Genomic DNA, 22,175 nt, shown 5'->3' with positions numbered 1-22,175 from the left:
TGTGTGGATTAAAGATCTCTTTTGCTAGCCTTTTCTGACTATTTAAGACCCTCCCCAAACTTGTGAACAGCACTCAGACATGGTCAACATGGGAAAGACAAAAGAGCATTCCAAGGCCATCAGAGACAAGATCGTGGAGGGTCACAAGGCTGGCAAGGGGTACAAAACCCTTTCCAAGGAGTTGGGTCTACCTGTCTCCACTGTTGGGAGCATCATCCGTAAGTGGAAGGCTTATGGAACTACTGTTAGCCTTCCACGGCCAGGACAGCCTTTGAAAGTGTCCTCCCGTGCCGAGGCCAGGCTTGTCCGAAGAGTCCAGGCTAACCCAAGGACAACAAGGAAGGAGCTCCGGGAAGATCTCATGGCAGTGGGGACATTGGTTTCAGTCAATACCATAAGTAACGTACTCCACCGCAATGGTCTCCGTTCCAGACGAGCCCGTAAGGTACCTTTACTTTCAAAGCGTCATGTCAAGGCTCGTCTACAGTTTGCTCATGATCACTTGGAGGACTCTGAGACAGACTGGCTCAAGGTTCTATGGTCTGATGAGACCAAGATCGAGATCTTTGGTGCCAACCACACACGTGACGTTTGGAGACTGGATGGCACTGCATACGACCCCAAGAATACCATCCCTACAGTCAAGCATGGTGGTGGCAGCATCATGCTGTGGGGCTGTTTCTCTGCCAAGGGGCCTGGCCATCTGGTCCACATCCATGGGAAGATGGATAGCACGGCCTACCTGGAGATTTTGGCCAAGAACCTCCGCTCCTCCATCAAGGATCTTAAGATGGGTCGTAATTTCATCTTCCAACAATACAACGACTCAAAGCACACAGCCAAGAAAACCAAGGCCTGGTTCAATAGGGAAAAAGTCAAGGTGTTGGAGTGGCCTAGTCAGTCTCCTGACCTTAACCCAATTGAAAACTTGTGGAAGGAGCTCAAGAATAAAGTCCACATGAGACACCCAAAGAACCTAGATAACTTGGAGAAGATCTGCATGGAGGAGTGGGCCAAGATAACTCCACAGACCTGTGCCGGCCTGATCAGGTCTTATAAAAGACGATTATTAGCTGTAATTGCAAACAAGGGTTATTCCACAAAATATTAAACATAGGGGTTGAATAATAATTGACCCACACTTTTATGTTTAAAATTTAATAAAATTCAACTGAGCAACATAACTTTTTGGTTTGTAAGATTTATGCTTCTGTTCATAAAACCTACTCTCGTTTGCAGTTTGAAGGCTCTAACTTATTTGCATCTTATCAAACCAGCTAAATCTGCAGGGGGTTGAATACTACTTGTAGGCACTGTATATAGCGTCATTAATTCCACAGCGCTTTACAGACATTATCATCACTGTCCCCATTGGGGCTCACAATCTAGATTCCCTATCAGTATGTCTTTGGAATGTAGGAGGAAACCAGAGAACCCGGAGGAAACCTACGAAAACAAGGGGAGAACATACAAACTCCATGCAGATGTTGTCCTTGGTGGGATTTCAACCCAGGAGCCCAGTACTGCAAGGCTGCAGTGCTAACCACTGAGCCACCTTGCTGCCCTCCTTCCAATGTTATGTAACTTAAGGTAACAGTGTGCTATTTCTTTCATCCTATATACTTCAGATTTGTGTGTTCATTTTTGTATGTACGCTAATAAAATATTTACTGCTTTTAACCATTTAACTCCTTTGTTCTTTTTCTGTGTGATTATTTCAATTGTGGAGTGGCTGATGGGTCTTTATCAGTATTATTCGGATTTATATATGGCCTTTTAATCCCTTACCAACATGCACCTGTTGGATCTTTGTTACTCTATGTTCCCTCACCTGTAAGAGCTCATTGGCTGTACTGTGACATTAAAAGGATCAACTGCTCATTCTCAGCCAGAGCTGAAAAGTTTGGCAGCAAGCGAGAGATTAGAAAATAGAAGCTGCTCATGCTCAGCCAGCGCAGAGGATGGTGACCGAGCATGCAGAGCGTAAAAGCAGCAGAGAATGGGGAGAGACTACAGAAGGAGCTGCTCAAGCTCAGCCACAGCAGAGGACAGCAAGCCGAAAATGCACAGTTTCTTGGCTGTGTGTTAGAGCTGCAGTGAAGGAGTGACGGTATAGTAGAACATGCGCATGCTCGACCACTGCAGTAAGAGCTACCGGATTACCCCTCTCTACTGGCAACTCAAAGAAAGTAAAGCCCTGGCAGAGAATTTTTACAGAAGAGATTGTAGAAAATTTGGTGTATTTATAAACATTGATGATTCTAAGTTTGCAACACACCGAACAAACATTGTGATTTTGGGAATACCCCTTTAACTTAAATAGCATGTAAACTGGCTGATCATCAGTAATGACTGTTCTTAACTTTCATTTCCCAATTATTGCCTGATCTAAAAAAAAAAAAGATGCTAATCCCCTGCTGCACAAGCAAAATAGTCATTTTTGGGTGAAATGAGCAGCACATCATCCAGTGTAGACGAGTCTTGTGCTGCCGAGAAGAAGGATATTCTATGGTGCACAGAATGATTGTAGTGATGATCATTCTGTGGGTGTGAAAGTGCAATGAGACTGTGAAAACAGGCTATTTAACAGTTAATAGCCACGGTCAACTAGTGTAAATGCACCCTTACATCTAACTTTTGTCTTTCTTGTCTTTTGACACCTTCTTGAAGTAAAGCCTTCCATTATCAATAATGGAGTTATCTTTCTACAATCGTGATTGGCAGATAGTGTTATAGTGTGCCCAGAGACAATGCTGTCAACTGCCACACGGATGATTGGCAAAAACCACACATAGGCTGTGTGCCCACGATGCGTTTTTTAAGCGTTTCCACAGCGGAAAAAACGCATGGTAGAAGGCCTGCCATGCTCCCCAATGATAATCCGCATGTGCTGTGCATATGCTGCAGAAATTTCCGCTGCGGATTATCATTGCAAAAAAATCCGCAGCACTACCAATTATTTTGCGGAAGCGCTGCGTTTTCGCCGCCATTGACTTTCATTGGAACGCATGGAATCTGCATCACTGCATCTGTACATGCGGAATCCAAACGTTTCAATGTGCGGATGATACCCGGGTGTGGAGGAGAGGAGACTCTCCTCCGGACCCGAGTACCATAGAACCTGTAAAAAAAAAAAAAAAGAATAAAATAAAAAAATAATATTATATTTACCTTCTGATGGCCCCCGGTCTCCTTGTCTTCGCTTGCCGGCAGATCGCGGTGGACTGAAGGACCTGCGCTGACGTCATAGTCATGTGACGGCAGGTCCTTCAGTGCAGTGTACCGCGAGCTGCCGGCAAGCCAGGATGGAGCGAATAAAGACTGCAGGGGCCATCAGAAGGTAAGTACAGATTTATTTTTTTATTTTTTACCATTCTTTAAGGTCACAGTATATAAATCCATGCTGGTTGCATGGATTTATATAGTGTAACCAAGTTGTCAAGCACTTTCCAAGTGATGCTAAAATCGCTTGGAAAGCGCCTGACAGCCCGCATGCGGAAATGCCAGTGAAGACCGCTTCACATCCGCATGTCCCTGGCAGGAAAAACGCATGTACAATCCACATGTATAATCCGCATGCGTTTTTTCTGCCAGGGAGATGCAGAAACGCTCAGGAAAAAATCCTGAGAATTTCTGCATCGTGGGCACAAAGCCTTACTGCAACAGGCAAATACAGCTGTAGCGTTAAAAGCCATGTGCTGAGCCGGCTGGGATTCAATGATCCATGGCGGGTTTACAGGGCCACTCTCTATATACAGAGTGGTGACTGAAGCCGTGCTGGCACACCTCTGTGACTGAAAGCCGAAGGCTGCCAGGAGAAATAAAGCTGCGCTTGGGAATGCAATTTACCAGCAGATTAACCCCATATCTGTAGGTTGGGGACATGACAGGTTCCCTTTAACATGAAAATGTATTTGCTATATTTATTCCAATTAATTAGAAATATTTGCATTTTAGTACATAAATGCTATACAGTACACTGCATTCCTTTAGGAGGAAGATACACTCCTATTCATTCGAATGCGGACATATCTGCAGTACCCAGCAACGGCCTCTACACTACTGACAGCTGTGCTATTCAGGCCCGCAACTGCCACCATCTGACGCTGACGGAACAGAGAATAGCAGATCGTGGGGGTACCAGGTGTTAGACCCTCACCAATCTGATATTAATGATCTATCCCAGGAAAATGCCATCAATATAAAAATAGTGGAAAAACCTCTTAAAGGGAACCAGTCAGCAGACCAGAAAAAACACTATTAGCCTGCAGATATGGGGTTAATTTGTAGGTTGACAAAATTAATAACCAGCCCGGCGCCTGCACTTAGCCGAACGCTGAGGGGAGAAAATTAACTATTCCTCCCGCAGCATTCCAGTTTTAGTCACGGCGAAGGGGGGGGGGGGGGCGGTGCTGGTTCAGTCAAAGCCTGAGCATACAGAGCGACCACTGTAACCAGACCCCCGGCCCTGACTGACACTGGCTCTGCATTGGTGCTCAGCTGCGAGGGTCTGGTTACAGCCGCTGCTCTGCATTCTCAGAGCAGTGACTGAACTGGCAAAGCTTTTGTGACTGCAGCCGCTGGCGGGGGGAATAAAGTTCATTTTCTCACCACAGCGTTAGGCTAAGTGCAGGCACCGGGCAGGTTAATAATGCTATTAACCTGCAGATTAACCCCATATCTGCAGGTAATAGCGTCTTTTCTGGTAACAGGTTCCCTTCTAACGATATTTCTGTTTTGAGTCCTAACCTTGTGCATGCGCTTGGACATACGAACATCTTAGCAGGGGGGTTACTTGCTCGGGACTGCCTTAGAGGAATGGTGGAGATCAGCTAGATGAATTATGCACTTACTACATGGAGGACTTTTCATTGGAATGGAGGCGGTGTACAACTCATCCTCTGTGGCCATGGGCAGCTTGTCCCAGTGATATTGTCTGCTCACCAAGTTTGGGTGTGCATCTAAAAATACATACAAAACCACTTACTCTCCCTTCACTTTGCCGGTAGCATACGCAGACCTCCACATGTGGCCCTGCAGCTGTTTGAGAGCTGTTGTCTTCCTATCCTGGGACATTTGCCAACAAACATTATCAACCACACCCTTGATAACCAGTAACTCGGCTTCACGTTCTGCATTGCTGGGGATGGGCACAAATCCCTTCAGTCCACTGTCTTTTTCTGCCTTTGAAGTATAAAAACAAAACAGACACAATATACATTGTTAATTTACAATTATTTGTGAAAAATAACCATAACAGTTTTATAGTGTGTGGAAAACAAAATACAACCATTTACCAACTTACCTTGTTGTCAGTTAAAGGGGTGTTATGGTTTCAAACTTAACGGCAAGAAGTCCTAAAGGGAATCCGTTAGATCACCCCTCCAAAGCCGTCTATATGGGCATACAGGTCATAGGAAGATAAATAAAAAGATACCTTGATATCTGTGATCCGATGTCTTATTCTAGAGAAATCCATGCTTTTCTTATATGTAAATGAGCTGTTAAGATCTATGGGTCGGACGCTGATCTCGCTTGGAACCAGATTCCACAGATTATTTTAAATGTAAGGAGGTGTTACCGGTCTGAGACATGTAATGACTGACAGTCTGCTCTCCTGATCTACATGTCTCACACTGGTAACACCTCCTTACATTTAAAATAAACTTTGAAGGCTGATTCTCAGGGAGATTCATGTCCGGACATGTTTTTTTGTATGGACTGCTGGAGTGGTGTCACTAATCTAAGTTCCCTGCTACTAGTTCTTATAGCTACCATCCGCCATCTTCATCTCTTTATCGGTACCACTCCGGTCGTCTTCTGCAGTTTGTGACTTGCCGGATTGCTCCAGTGTTCGCTGGGTAAGACGAAAGTCACAACTTAATGCAAGTCTGGGAAAGCCAGAATGAAGATTTACTCTGAGCGCTATTGGCGGTTACCTCTGCCTTCCTGTCAGTCAGAAGCTGCGGTGACAAGACTGTGGATCAGGGCTGTATTGGCGCCAGGAAGAGCTGAAGACAGCGGCTAGAAAGTAAAATACTACAGTCAGGGAACTTAGATTAGTGGCACCACTCCAGCACGGAAATAAAAAAAACAGTACAATTACATATAAGAAAAATGTGGATATCTCTGGAGTAAGACATCAGATCTAGATATCAAGGTATCATTTTATTCAGCTTCCTATGACCTGTATGCTTGTATGTATATAGATGGCTTAGGAGGGTTGATCCTACTGACACAGTCCCTTTAATTTGAATGAAAATACCAAAATGATCATTACTTACGCACTGCTGCTCCAGCTTAGCCTTTCCGCTGCTTATGACAAGGTAGACAGCATGAGACAACTGAGTGAGGGATTGGTTGCAGTAGTCACGTGCTATAGACCTAATGCTGCTGCAGACCCATGGCTTGGAAAAGGTAAAAGGAACATAAGGGTTAACATGCACTGCCGGAATAGTAGAATGACAGAGGAGAACAATATCCAGGAATGTGGTTTATTAGTCAACAAGTTTCGCAGTTCCAAACTTCTTCATCAGGACAAACTATTTCAAAGTTCCAAACTTCTACATCAGTCTGTAGTTTGTCCTGATGTAGAAGTTTGGAACTTTGAAACGCGTTGACTAATAAACCACATTCCCGGATATTGTTCTCCTCTTCCGTTCTACTATACTGGTAGTGCAGATTAGCCCTTACATTCCTTTTCCATACCATAAAAAGGCGTTGTACAAACTCTGCAGCAACAAAACAGCAAGACATTTTTAATTAAATAGATTCAGACAATTGTTTTATTTTGTTGCAATAAGGATAGTGAAACAAGAAAAAAAAAAAAACTAATTTTAACTCCATATATTAGCGGTATTAAAAAAACAAATAAAAAAAAATAATCACAACCGTTTATTTTTACAAATTGAAGTTTTTATTATGGTGACTAATACAATATTAATTTGCTCTCAAAATAGTGATAATCCTTATAACAAAAAATATGGATTTTTTAAAACGTATGGCCTTATATACATTTCACAGTTGGAAAGTTAGGCTTCAGACATGCAAAGAACATGGACAACCTGTAATCTTAGTTGTTGAACATCTTCCTGACATTCCTCCTCGTGCCAGTGGTTCTGCAAATATTCTTCAACATTGTCTTGTATATAAGGGAACAAGATGTCCTAAAAAGACAAAACAGGGTTTTATAAAGCACATTCACGTCATTTGTCTAGAAACAGAGCATTTTCATGGAGAATCTGCTAACACTGTCACTGGTGCATCTATTATGCATGTTCCCACAATGCATTGTGGGTGCACAAATTTCACAGGAAGGGTGAAAACATTGTAGTTAGAAATATAGACTCACCCCAGCAGAACAATATACATATGAGAAAGGGCAGTATGTTGATATTTATCTATTTTCATGATTTGTGTTTTGACTCATTTGTCCTACAAATGGAGTCAAAATAAAAAACAAAAGCTACATACAGTTAGGTCCATATATATTTGGACAGAGACAACAAACTCCTAAACCCTTCATCCAATTTTAATGTGGATACCCTCAAATGAAAGCTGAAAGTCTGAACTTCAACTGCATCTGAATTGTTTTGTTTAAAATTCATTGTGGTAATGCCTAGAACCAAAATTAGAAAAATGTTGTCTCTGTCCAAATATATATGGACCTAACTGTAGGTACAAAATTCATACTGTAAAATTAAGGGGTAAATAGGGAGAGGGAGAGAGAGATTGTCAAGCTTTTTTCCTGTTACAGAGTTAGTCCTAAAATATTAAGTCATTCCCTATCCATAGCAGATGGTTTGGGATGAATGGGGAGGAGATCGAGTGTGCACACCTTCAGTCCATTTAGGATTGGGTTCCATAGCCTGAATCTTGAGATCCCGATTGGTCCTAGCAATCAAACCCATAGTGATCAGTAAGTGATCTCTTGGACAGGTGTAACTTAATAACTTGGGAATATCGCTTCAACTGCAAGTTGATAAAGGCCCCGCAAACACAATGAAAAAAAATCAGAATCCACTAAATGTAGAGGGACCTGATGACCAATTAATGTGCATATTTTTTTTAAGCTGATAGGGGCTCTCTGACAGGTGATGTTGGAGGAGATGAGGATCAGTTTGCACTTGCAGTGCTAGGATCCTGCAGAGGACAACATCTACAAGGAGTTTGTATGTTCTACCCGTGTTTGCGTGGGTTTCCTCCGGGTTCTCTGGTTTCCTCCCACACTCCAAAGACATACTGATAGGGAATCTAGATTGTTCCAATGGTGACAGTGATGAGTGTGTGTGTGTGTGTGTGTGTGTGTGTGTGAGAGAGTGAGATAGATGAAATTTCTTGCTGCCATTCCAAAACTGAGGGAGTGGTGGTGGACCGCCAATGGCATGGGATAACAGTTCTGGCAGCTGTAAGGCAGTGTTGCAGAAAAAAAAATTTTTCTGTGGAAAGCAGGGACAGTGAGACTTTTGGCCACTGTCTGACCACTTAGGGAATTACTGATCTGGAAAATTCTATCCCAGAAGGGCTGAATGTTAGGGCAACTCCACCAAATGTGGGACATTGTTCCAATTTCGATTCCGCTGCACCAACAATTCTCAGATACATTATCAAAGATCTTGTGCAATTTTGAGGGACATAGATACCACCTTGAGAGTATATTGAAATGTTTTTCTTGCTCTCTGCACGCAACAGACATCTTATGAGAGAACATGAAAGTCTTTTGCCATTCCTGTGATGAGATTTCCATATCTAGTTCCCTCTCCCATGCCTCAGTGAAGCCCAAGACATCACTGTTACCCTCTTGGTTTAGGATGTTGTAAATCAGAGAGAGTGAGGGGAGTGGGGGGGGATCCAAAAGAAACAGGGCCTCAAAGCAAGTGGGGGTATCCTGATATGAGCTCTATCCCACTTGAGAATTAAAGAGTGGTTTCAATTGTGAGTATTTGAGCCTAGAGAGACTAGCTAAAGTTATCCCGAACCTGTAGGTTACTAAAGGAAGGAAGAGGAGCACCTGATAATATATGAAAGAATCCTCTGAAGCCTTCCATAGCAGGAATTTATTTCTCCGAAGACTGCAGGAAAATCTGGGTTACCAAATAAAGGAATAAGGGGACTACAGGGTCTAGAATAGATAGTATTGGCATCCTAATAAATGCATCCCAAACCTTGAGTGAAGAACTGAGAACTTCAAATCATAGACAACACACAAGAATGATTCTGGAGTGCTCCAGGGAAGGCGTTTTAAAGGAATATTTATGCTCAGTTGTTCTATGGAGACCCATTGTTTGGCTTGTCTATGGAAATTACTTGAATCTAGAGAACACATGAGCGTTTGGAGGAAGGGGCTTGGGAGAAATAGCTTGTTAATCCAACAGCAATCTGATGTGCATGATCAAAAGGTAAAATGGAGACATCAAAATCTACCAGACTCATGAGCCCGTAGGAAGAAAAATCATACTTCAAGTTGAAATTGAAAATCTTGGGCAGCAAGGTAACCACGGAAGCGATAAAACACGAAGCTTGGTGCAATATGAACATATGTCCATTTTCTGCATATGAGAAAAATCACTGAACGAGGGCTTACTTCGGCTCACTGTGATATTTTACAAAATGCCCATCTACACTATCAGGCAGGAACAGGACACTGCCACCTATGGCTACCTTGTACTTGGGGTAACAGACATATTTTAATACTAATTAGATCAATGCCACATCTCCGTAGTTGATCTGATATAAAACAAAACATTTCTAGGACAAAACATTCAGGAGTGTAAGGTGCTCAAATTATGTTGTCAGGTAATCCTGTTGAAATGGCGTGATCCATTGAAAAAAGAATCTTACAGATACATCCAGATGCAATCCAAATTATTAAACTTCCAGCGCAAATTCGGTTTAGTAGCAAAATGTACACACTTTCTGCCATTTACAATAAACCAATGGAACAAGAACAAGCAATATAGCTCAACACAACTAATATAACAAGTGGTTTCTCCAAATTCAGCTAAAATGCCACTTTTACTGACTAATGATGCCTAAGAATTATTCACCCCTTCATGACATTTGTCTTTAGTACTTAGTAGAGCACCTTTGATATGACCTGCTGCATAGTCTGATACCAGATATTGGCAGCATTCCTGAGAAATCTTAGCTCAGTCCTCAAGGGCAATAGCCTCCAGTTCACTTTGTTTGGGGTTTAAGTCATGCGACTGTGAAGGCCACTCAAGAATCTTCAAGGACTTCTTCTGTAACCAAACCTTGGTGGACTTTGAGGTAAGCTTTTGATCACTGTCCTATTAGAATGTCCGATGACACCCAAGTTGCATCTTCCTCACAGCGGCCTGCTATTTTCACCTAGGATTTCTAGAGACTTGATTGAATCCATCTTGTCCTCCACATGCTGCAGGTTTATAATATCAGAAGAAGCAGATAGCCACAAAGTATCTTTGAGCCACCACATTTCACTGTAGAGAGGGTTTTCTTACCAGCATTCACTTTATTCTTCCTCCTCCAGACATATTGTAGTTCTAAAGCACGGAAATGTTCCAGTTTTGTTAACATCACTCCACCGAACAGAATCTGAAAACTTCTGTGGTTTCATTGCATTGTTTGAACATATTGGAGCAGAATTTTTGGGTCAGTTGAGGTGTATGTCATGGAGTCAGAGCATGGAGACCTTCAGCATTTGTTATGTGCCTTAGGCCACGGCCCCACTATCAGTTTTCGGTCAGTATTTTCTTCTCAGGAGTGGGAGCCCAAACCAGGAGTGGGTGATAAATGCAGAATTGGTGACTGGTTTCTATTATACCTTTTCTCTGATTTTCCTCACATGGTTTTGGCTCCCACTCCTGAGAAAAAATACTGACCAAATACTGATAGTGGGGTTGTGGCCTTACTGAGCAAACTGAAACCTTAGTGCCTGCTGCAGAAGGTCTTTTGCCATCCCTCGTCAGTTTTTGACCACCTGCTTCCTAAGGGAATCTAGTGACAGCTGATGATAGCTGCCTCTTTCTGCAACGTCCAGACAATGCAGTCCGTGTTCCTTTACCTTTGAACTTGCAAATTCTGCCTCCAGATGTATTTCTAGGAACATTGAATGCCCTTGTCTCTTTTTGTATCTTTTTCCTTGTTTGTGCAGTAATAATCTCTTAACTTTTTGGACCACTTTCTTGACAACATAAGGATAATATTAAACATGTTTGCATCAGGTCATAACAGCCAAAGGGGGCTTTACAAAGTACTAAGACACTGGTAATGTAGGGAGTTAATATTTCTGAGACGGCAATAGTCAGTAAAAGTGACATTTTGGGATAAATTTGGAGAAACCACTTGTGTTGAGCTATTGAACGTATTCTTATTTCATTGGTTTATTGTGAACAGCAGAAGGTTTGTATATTTTTTTAATAAACCTAATTTGCACTCGGGGTTGAATAATTATGATTACAACTGTAGTTCGTATGGATAAAAGAAGATATACATCCAACAAGTGTAACTGAGGGATGGGGAAAGGTATTAAAATGAAGGAGTAGGAAGTAGTTTAGAAAAAATCCAGCACCTTCTCCGCATCCATCACAAGAAATGTAAAGTTTATTTTATTAGTTCCATTAAAAAAGCGCCATATGTATTAATGGAACTAATAAAATGGATGTTTTAACTTTACATTTCTTGTGATGGATACGGAGAAGGTGCTGGAGTTTTTCTAAACTACTTCCTACTGCTTCTCATCCCTGGACTTGCTACCAAGGATTTCCATGCACCAGTGGACCCTTATGGCATATGCATGGTAGGCTGAAATTTTTCTTTTTTTTTTCCATATTAAAATGAAGGGCCATCTTAAAGAAATTGTCCAGTTTAGCTAATTGCTGGCCCTGGCATTTACATAAATTACAGATGGCCAAGCGACTGCAACGTACACCGAGTAGTGCTTCATTTCTTCTGAGGTAGTGTGGCCAGGGGAACTGAGAACTTGCCACAAGATTAAACCACAGGTTTGAGCTGATATCTGGAACAAAATAGGATTTTGTTCCATGTCTGTGTGCATGCATGGGTCGCCCCTTTCACATATACCAAAGCTCGCACAATCAATAGGCAACCCTGGCACACCAACCTGACTAAAGAATGGAGAAGGGCTTCACGGGTTGCTGAATGGAGATGGAAACGGTCCCACTCCAAGGAGCACTTCATCGCATTTAAACAGTCTTCACTATCTTCAAGTCCACACTTAACTGCAGCAAAACAAACCTACTTCTCATCTCTCATATCCTCTGCTTCACAACCCTAAACAGCTATTCAACATCTTCAATTCTCTCCTCCGTCCCCCAGCGCTTCTTCCCTCTCCTCTCAGCTGAAGACTTTGCCTCATTCTTCAAGCAGAAGATTGACACAGTCAGACAAAGCTTTTGCTTCAAGTCCCCACAGCCCCTCCTCATATCTACTCAACCTTCCTCCTCCAAAACCAGCTTCTCCTCCATTACAGAAGATCAAGTTTCCTCTTTACTCTCCAAATCACACCTCACCACCAGTGAACTTGACCCAATCCTGTCCCATCTCATCCTGAAACTTACCACAGTCTTCATCCCAACCTTAACCCACCTCTTCAACTTGTCACTAACAACTGGTGTCTTCCCCTCATGTTTCAAACATGCCTCAATCACACCCATCCTCAAAAAGCCCTCCCTTGACCCATCCTCTGTGTCCAGCTATCGTGCCATATCACTTCTCTCCTATGCCTCAAAACTACTGGAACAACAAGTCCACTTTGAACTGTCCTTCCACCTCTCTTCCAGCTCCCTCTTTGACTGCTTACAATCTGGCTTCCAACCGCATCACTCCACTGAAACGGCCCTGACTAAAGTCATCATCGAACTACTAACTGGCAAATCCAAGCAACACTACTCTGTCCTCCTCCTCCTGGCCCTGTCATCTGCCTTAGACACAGTGGACCATTCCCTACAGATTCATCACAGACTTGGCCCTATCTTGGATCTCCTCATACCTAACAGAACGGACATTCAGTGTCTCCCACTCTTACACCACCTCCTCATCTCGCCCCCTATCTGTTGGTGTCCCCCAGGGTTCAGTTCTCGAACCCCTACTCTTCCTCATCTACACCTTCGGCCTGGGACAGCTCATAGAGTCTCACGGCTTTCAGTATCACCTCTATGCTAATGACACATAGATCTACCTCTCTGGATCTGAGATCACCTCCTCAATAACCATAATCCCACAATGTCTGTCCGCTATTTCATCCTTTTTCTCTGCTAGATTTCTAAAATTTAACAGACAAAACAGAATTCATAATTTTTCCCCATTTCACTCAAACCCCCCATCTGACCTATCTATCAAAGTCAATGGCTGCCCACTCTCTCCAGTCTCACAAGCTCACTGCCTCGGTGTAACCCTGGTCTCTGATCTTTACTTCAAACCATATATCCAAGCCCTTTCCACTTCCTACCGACTCAAAGTCAAAAATATCTCCGGGATCCGCACATTCCTCAACCAAGAATCTGCAAAAACACTAGTGTACGCCCTCATCCTCTCCCCGCCTCGACTACTTCAACCTCCTACTCTTTGGCCTCCCTTCTAACACTCTCTCATTCCTCCAATCTATTCTAAACTCTGCTGCCCGACTAATCCACCTGTCTCCCCGCTATTTCCCGGCCTCTCCTCTCTGTGAATCCCTTCACTGGTTCCCTATTGCCCAGAAACTCCAGTTTAAAACCCTAACTTTGGCATACAAAGCCATTCACAACCTGTCTCCTCCATACATCTGTGACCTAGTCTCTCGGTACTAACCTGCACGCAACATCCAATCCTCACAAGATCTCCTTCTCTACTCTCCTCTTACCACAATCACATACAAGATTTCTCCCATGCATCCCCCCTACTCTGGAACTCTACCCCAACATATCAGACTCTCGCTTACCGTGGAAACCTTCAAAAGGAACCTGAAGACCCACCTCTTCCGTCAAGCCTACAACCTACAGTAACCACCGCTCCACCATACCGCTGCACGACTAGCTGTACCCTGACCTACTGTATCCTCACCCATCCCTTGTAGATTGTGAGCTCTTGCGGGCAGGGTCCTCTCTCCTCCTGTACCAGTCACTGACTTGTAAAAAAGATTATTGTAATGGTTTTTGCTATGTATACCCTATTTTTTCACATGTAAAGCGCCATGGAATAAATGGCACTATAATAATAAATAATAATTTTCAAAGCAGTCAAAGTTTTATATGGGAATTAAAGAAGGGTAAATACAGTATTACATGGCCACCTTCCAGATTGGTAGTCTAGCCATTAGAGAAGAAGCTGCTTTCTACTCTAGATCATGGATGGGGAGAGGACTAGCCTCTGTGTCATCCATATGCCCTACAAGATACAGCTCCTTGAAGGCCCAAGGCTGCAATCGCTCCATAATCCTCTGTTTCCCATGACAGGTCTTTTCTGAGAACTTCAGTTACACAGACTACGATTCTCGTGAGAGTAGTGATGTGCGAGGCCCCAGATGTCTTGTGCTCGGTAATAAGAAAAAGAGCTGTGCACAAGATTACTCGGTTGCCTTGGTAACTACTGCCCGGCATGCTACCTCCATGTCGAAGGTAAAATGACACAAGGCGTATAGTTTTCCCTATAGCCACTTTGGTTTGCATCTTACGATCATTGTAGTGTGTACATGTGCTGCAATACTGGTGATTACCAGGGTGAACCAAGTGTGCATGGCCGGATTACCCATAGACTTATCTAGGAGAAATAGCTGATCAGTGACTATATTCACAAGCTGATTATGGCGACGATCTAGGGCGTGGACACACAGACTTTCCATTGATTCTGATATAAAGGCTGCGGGCTGTTTGAGACATGTAGAGGAGCCATATGCTCTTTCTTTTGTCACCGCAGCCTCATTACAGAGAAAGTAACAGGGGAATTGCCAGGAAAAGAGCACGCCTGCATCTACAATCTACCCGGCAAGAGAACCCATCCACCTGCCCAAGCCATAATATTCTACAAGCCGTACATGCCAATTTATATGGTTCCTAAGGGAACGGAAATGACAGTCTAATGACACCAAAATATAACAATTATGGTTCTTGTGTTTGTAGACAGAAGGAGAATCATGTAATCAGGCGAGAGGACTGAGAATTTCAGCAGAAACCTCTACTCCCCTCCTGCAGAAATAAAGGGCCACTTCCTTTACTTCTGAACATTCATGGGTATTAGATTGCACAGCACCAGTCTGACAGATAATTATAGTCCAGGCACCAATTGACCTTCAGCACTAGTCAGGGTCAGTCGATGCTACCAAATGACTGATCTTACACAAAGGCACTCCTCTGGGTGCAACAAAGGAGCTCTTCTCCAAAATGGCCTCATCCTATATAAGAGGATGCAGTCAGACAGCCGTATAACACAGACGACGATCACATCGTAATTTTCGGACTCGCCCGAATGCAAGTTGTCACGCTCATGTCAGGAGATCCGCCGGCCAGTCCGAGGATTGAAATGCGATTGTTGTCTGTGTTATATGGCTGTCAGACTGCGCCCTTAGAGGGAGTCCTCCACTTTAGGCCCTTCACATGTCCGTGTGGTGACAGTTTTCACAAGTAGTGAAGACACTTACACATGTAGACTCATTCAAATGAATGGGTCTGTGCACATGTCTGTGTGTTTCCACGGACCGTGAGCAAAACACTCTGACATCTCCGTCTATTACCATAAGCACAAGCCGCAAAACATCCCACACAGGTGCACACTGATGACGTGTGTCATCAGTGTGACACATACCGGCGCCTGGGAAAAGCCGTACAGTTTGCGCTGCAGGCGCCAGGTGCTGAAAGCAGCTCTCATCATTGTCGCCTGCTCTCCATGCGATCAGCGAGAGCAGGCGACGCTGATGATAGTTGTAGTCAGCGGTCGGCGTGTGTCTAGCGTGTATTAAAAAAAAATATTAAAAAATGGCGTGGGCTTCAGCGTAATTTTCATAACCAGCAGAGGGAAAGCCAACCGCTGGGGGCTGATGTTAATAATCTGGGAAAGTGGACACTAGTCCTAAAAGTTCTGAGGCTATTAATAATAGCTCACAGTTGTTTGCTTAGCCTTTACTAGTTAGTTTACATGGGGACCCCAGAAAAAAATGATGCAGGGTCCCCCTAGAAACAGGGCTGTGGAGTCAGTAAGCCAAACCTCCGACTCCTCAATTTCCATGCCATCGACTCCGACTCCACGACTCCCTCATACATGGCTCATGTTTAAGTGATAAATTTACTGTAGCACACAGATTCATCTCAGTTAAAAGTCTAGACCTTTAGATCAGGAATAGGACAGACATTTATCGGACATTTCATAACTTTCCCAAATTCTTATGAAAAAATATTCCTCACAAACTGCATTGAACTACTGTACCCAATTTATTATATATTTTAGGAGTCGGAGATGGTCCATTTTATACCAATTCCGACTCCATCAAAATGGACTCCGACTCCAAAGCCCTGCCTATAAATTCTAACCAGCAAAGGCTAAACAGACTGCTGTGGGCTGATATTAATAGCCAGGGAAAGGGGCCATGGTTATTGAACCCCCCTCCCCTCCTAGGCTAATAACATCAGCCCTCAGCGGCCCCAGAAATGGCACACCAATAAGATGTGCCAAATCTGGTGCTTAGCCTTGCTCTTCCCACTTGTCCTGGTGCGGTAGCAATTGGGGTAATAAAAATCTCATGCCCACTGTGCTTCTTATTAACACAGCGTAAACTGACCAGTGGAGTGTGTTTCATATCCGTGTCATATCAATTTCTCTTGTGGGTACGCCAAGTTTTCTGTGCGGATTTTTCCATAGACTGAAATTAGATGTGGAAAATCCTCAGGTAAAAAACCCATGCCTATATCGTGCATTTCAGAGGTGGAAATGCATCAAAAACTAATGTAATCCGCACCTAAGTATACCAATTAAAGTTTTGCCAGAGCCAAATACCAGGAAGTGTAAAAAAACAAAGCAGCTTTATTTAAAGCATGACACACCAACATGACAAAAACTGCAGTGTCAAAAACAAGAGAAAAACATGTTAAAAAAACACACAAAAATGCAATAAAAAAAATGCAAGTAACCCAATTTAAATAATAGGTGCAGAAATTCTGTAATATCAAAAGCTCAACAAAAGCTCATCGTGGGAACACAGCCTAAAGCGGAAAAAAACAAGAAAAATCCTTGTAAAAAACATTTGAACACAAAAAAAAATGCACAGCATCCATAGTACTCACTGTGGGAACATGGCCTATGTGCACATGATGCATTTTTCCCTGATGGCAGAAGCCACTTTATGTGAATGCCTGCGGTCTATTTCCTGAACCGGCTTCACCATCAGTTTATCCCTATACTTTTTACCGGTGTCTTTCACTTATACTTTTATTTTACTATAGAGGCAAGTGTCGTTTTTTACATTGCTGTGCATTATGGTCATTTAACCCCTTAAGGACCCTGGGATTTTCCGTTTTTGCATTTTCGTTTTTTGCTCCCCTTGTTCCCAGAGCCATAGCGTCTTTATTTTTTGGTCAATATGGCTGTGTGAAGGCTTATTTTTTTGCGGGACGAGTTGTACTTTTGAACGACATTACTGGTTTTGCCATATAGTGTACTGGAAAAAATTCCAAGTGCGGTGAAATTGCAAAAAAAGTGCAATACCACAGATGTTTTTTTTTTTTTTTTTACCACGTTCACTGAATGCTAAAACTGACCTGCCATTCTTATTCTCCAGGTCATTCCGAGTTCATAGATACCAAACATGTATAGGTTCTTTTTTATTTAAGTATTGAAAAAAAAATCTAAAGTTTGCTTGAAAAAAAAAATGGCGCCATTATCCAAGACCCGTAGCGTCTCCATTTTTCGGGATCTGGGGCCAGGTGAGGGCTTATTTTTTGCGCACCGAGCTTAAGTTTTTATTGATACCATTTTCGGGTAGATCTGATGTATTGATCGCCCGTTATTGCATTTTATTGCAATGTTGCGGCGACCAAAAAACGTAATTCTGGAGTTTAGAATTTTTTTCTCGTTACGCCGTTTACTGATCGGATTAATTTTTTTTTATATTGATAGATCGGGTGATTCTGAAAGCGGCAATATCAAATATGTGTTTTTTTTTATTATTTGTTTGACTGGCCTGAAAGGGGGGTGATTTAAACGTTTATATTTTTTTTACACTTTTTGCTTGCTTCTATAGTCTCCATAGGAGACTAGAAGCAGCACTTGTCTGATCGCCTCTGCTACATAGAAGTGATCAGCAGATCGCCTGTATGCAGAAATGCTCCTGTGCTATGAGCGCCGACCACTAGGTGGCGCTCATAGCGATCAGTACATGACAACCACTGGAGTCTGCTGCAGACCCAGGGTTGTCATGCCCACCCATCAGTGAGCCGTGATCACTGATGGACGGGGCAAGTGAAACGCTTCAGGCACGGCGCTGTTAAATGCCGCTGTCAGAGATTGAGCAGTTTGTAAAAGAAGAGCGGGCAAAAATTCCAGTTGAAAAGTGTAAGAAGCTTGTTGATGGTTATAGGAAGCGATTGATTGCAGTTATTTATTCCAAAGGGTGTGCAACTAAATATTAAGAAGAGGGTGCCAACAATTTTGATTGGACCATTTGGTTTTTTTTGTGAAATTGTCCAGTTTGCCTTTTTCTCAGTTTTTTGTGGTGTTCCAATACACACAAAGGAAATAAACATGTATAACAAAACATGTGTCATTGCAATAATTTTCAGGGAGAAATACTTCATTTTCTGGAACAATTTCAAGGGTGTCAACATTTTTGCCTATGACTATGTGATGAAGATCTTTATGTATGCGTATGTGTGATGTAGAGGTGAGTATGAGTGACGACGCTCCGGGACAGACAGCCGGTATGAGTGACGACTAGTGTTGAGCATTCCGATACTGAAATATCGGGTATCGACTGATATTCGCTGTATCGGAGTTCCGATACTTTTACAATATAGAATACCGGAATCGGAAGTTCCCATAATGCCTGCGCTCTGCAGTGTCTCTGAAGGATGACAAGCTGGATGGCAGCGCTCAGCTTAATGTACTTGTCATTTAGTGTTAAAGGATTTATTTAAAAAAATAAGTGTTTTCATGCACCGTCTCTTTAAAAAAGCCGGCCGGCAATTCAGCAGCGGTACCCGACAATTTACAACAGAAAGAATAGAGCATCACACATAGATTAGATAGATAGAAACATGTCAGTCACATATATATGAAGTACAGTGATAGTGTCGATTACTGTACTTGTCATTTAGTGTTAAAATAAAGGATTTATTTAAAAAAAAAATTGGCATGGGATCCCCCGTAATTTTAGTCTCTAGCGGAGGTTAAGCAGACGGCTGGGGCAGATGTTTGAAGCCTGGGAAGGGGTAATACCCACGGAGCTTCCCAGGCTACTAATATCAGCCCCCAGCTGAATACCTAGCCTTTACTAGCTATTAAAATGGGGGACCCCCCCCCACAAAAAATGACGTGGGGTCCCCCCTATTTTAATAGCTAGCAAAAGCTAGGCAGACAGCTGGGGGCTGATATTAATAGCCCAGGAAGGGTGCCATGAATATTGGCCCCCTCCCTGGCTAGAAACACCAGCCGTCAGCCGCCCCAGAAATGGTGCATCCATAGGATGCGCCAATTCTGGCACTTAGCCTCGCTCTTCCCACTGCCCTGTAGTGGTGGCAGTGGGGTAATAGGGCTGGGGTTGATATCAGCTTATAATGCCAGCTGACATCAAGCCCAGGTAAGTAATGGAGAGGCGTCTATAAGACACCCCCATTACTAACCCCATAGTCAAAGTTAAAAAAAAAAAACACAAACACCCAGAATAAAGTCCTTTAATTGAAATAAACACACAATCCTTTATTGTTCTAAATTAAACCATACTTACCATCACGCCCATTCCAGCTGAAGCCAACGATCTCCTGCAATAAAAGTAAAATAATAAAGCAACATCATCCTTACCTTTCCATGGTTCCCACGACAGCTTCAGCTCTGCTACATTCACATGACAGGCTGGATCGCTGCAGAAAGCTGCCATCCAGCTTGCCATGCCGCAGACACTGAGAAGCGCAGGCATGCTTGCGCTCCTCAGTGTCTGGCTGTGACAGCATCCAGATGAGCCGACAATGAACTCAGCTCACCTCATGCACGTCACTGACAGCGTGGGAAAATTCTCCTGCACTCAGCGCTTCAGCAGGAGAATTTTCCCACGCTGTCAGTGACGTGCATGAGGTGAGCTGAGTTCATTGGACATGACCTCTGCTCATCTGGATGCCGTCACAGAGAGACACTGAGGAGCGCAAGCAAGCCTGCGCTTCTCAGTGTCTGCGGGATGACAGGCTGGATGGCAGCGTTCTGCTGCGGTCCAGCCTGTCATCTCGATGTAGCAGAGCTGAAGCTGTCGTGGGAACCATGGAAAGGTAAGGATGAGGTTGCTTTATTATTTTTCTTTTATTGCAGGAGATCGTTGGCTTCAGCTGGAATGGGTGTGATGGCAAGTATGGTTTAATTTAGAACAATAAAGAATTGTGTGTTTATTTCAATTAAAGGACTTTTTTCTGGGTGTTGTGTTTTTTTTAAATACTTTACTAGAAATTCATGGCGGTCATGTCTAATATTGGCGTGACCCCATGAATTTCGGGCTTAGGGCCAGCTGATAATGCCAAGCTGGCCCTAACCCTTCATTACCCAGTGAGCCACCGCACCAGGGCCCTGGATGAGTTGGGTACAGCGCCAGAAGATGGCGCTTCTATGAACGCGCCCATTTTCCGGGGTGGCTGCGGACTGCAATTTGCCGCGGGTGGGGCCAGAAAGCTTGGCCCTCCCTGCGCTGCGGATTCCAGCCCCCAGCTGCCTAGTTGTACTTGGCTGGACACAAAAATACGGCGAAGCCCCTTTCTTATTTTTTTTTTTTTAAATTATTTCATGAAATTCATGAAATAATTAAGAAAAAAAGGGCTTCCCTATATTGTTGTGTCCGGCCAGGTACAAATAGGCAGCTGGTGGTTGGGGGCAGCCCGTTCCTGCCTGCTGTACCTGGCTGGACACAAATATAGTGCGAAGCCCCACAACAATTTTTTTTAAATTATTTCAGGAAATTCATGAAATAATTTTAAAAAAATTGACGTGGGGCTTCGCACTATATTTGTGTCCAGCCAGGTACCGCAGGCAGGAACGGGCTGCCCCCAACCACCAGCTGCCTATTTGTACCTGGCCTGACACAACAATATAGGGAAGCCCTTTTTTTCTTAATTATTTCATGAAATAATTAAAAAAAAAAAAATATGTGGGGCTTCGCCCTATTTTTGTGTCCAGCCAGGTACAACTAGGCAGCTGGGGGCTGGAATCCGCAGCGCAGGGAGGGCCAAGCTTTCAGTCCCCCCCCCCCCCCCCGCTGCAAATTGCAGTCCGCAGCCACCCCGGAAAACGGCACGTTCATAGAAGCGCCATCTTCTGGCGCTGTACCCAACTCATCCAGGGCCCTGGTGCGGTGGCTCACTGGGTAATGAAGGGTTAGGGCCAGCTTGGCATTATCAGCTGGCCCTGAGCCCGAAATTCATGGGGTCACGCCAATATTAGACATGACCGCCATGAATTTCTAGTAAAGTCTTTAAAAAAAACACAACACCCAGAAAAAAGTCCTTTAATTGAAATAAACACACAATTCTTTATTGTTCTAAATTAAACCATACTTACCATCACGCCCATTCCAGCTGAAGCCAACAATCTCCTGCAATAAAAGAAAAATAATAAAGCAACCTCATCCTTACCTTTCCATGGTTCCCACGACAGCTTCAGCTCTGCTACATCGAGATGACAGGCTGGATCGCAGCAGAAAGCTGCCATCCAGCCTGTCATCCCGCAGACACTGAGAAGCGCAGGCTTGCTTGCGCTCCTCAGTGTCAGGCTGTGACGGCATCCAGATGAGCCGAGGTCATGTCCAATGAACTCAGCTCACCTCATGCACGTCACTGACAGCGTGGGAAAATTCTCCTGCGCTCAGCGCTTCAGCAGGAGAATTCTCTCACGCTCACCGCATGCGCAGGAGAATTTTCCCACACTGTCAGTGACGTGCATGAGATGAGCTGAGTTCATTGTCGGCTCATCTGGATGCCGTCACAGCCAGACACTGAGGAGCGCAAGCATGCCTGCGC

The 22,175-nt window shown here is 43.6% G+C and overlaps 1 protein-coding gene across 1 annotated transcript in view; it reads right to left on the bottom strand.

Annotated features, from left to right (window-relative positions):
• Window positions 1–22,175, bottom strand: part of ENOPH1 (enolase-phosphatase 1) — a 38,289-nt gene that overhangs the window by 13,755 nt on the left and 2,359 nt on the right. Inside the window, exons 2-3 of the mRNA XM_073637017.1 lie at window positions 7,065–7,166; window positions 4,988–5,184 (exon numbers count right to left, since the gene is read on the bottom strand). Coding sequence (XP_073493118.1) covers window positions 4,988–5,184; window positions 7,065–7,166 — 299 coding nt within the window. The remainder of the gene's footprint in view (window positions 1–4,987; window positions 5,185–7,064; window positions 7,167–22,175) is intronic.

This window comes from Phyllobates terribilis, unplaced genomic scaffold (assembly GCF_046119375.1).
Source record: "Phyllobates terribilis strain yellow unplaced genomic scaffold, ASM4611937v1 Scaffold_1__5_contigs__length_1240528914, whole genome shotgun sequence".
Taxonomy (NCBI): Eukaryota; Metazoa; Chordata; class Amphibia; order Anura; family Dendrobatidae; genus Phyllobates; species Phyllobates terribilis.
Note: the sequence above shows the minus strand (reverse complement) of the source record. Positions and strands in the feature narration are given on the sequence as shown.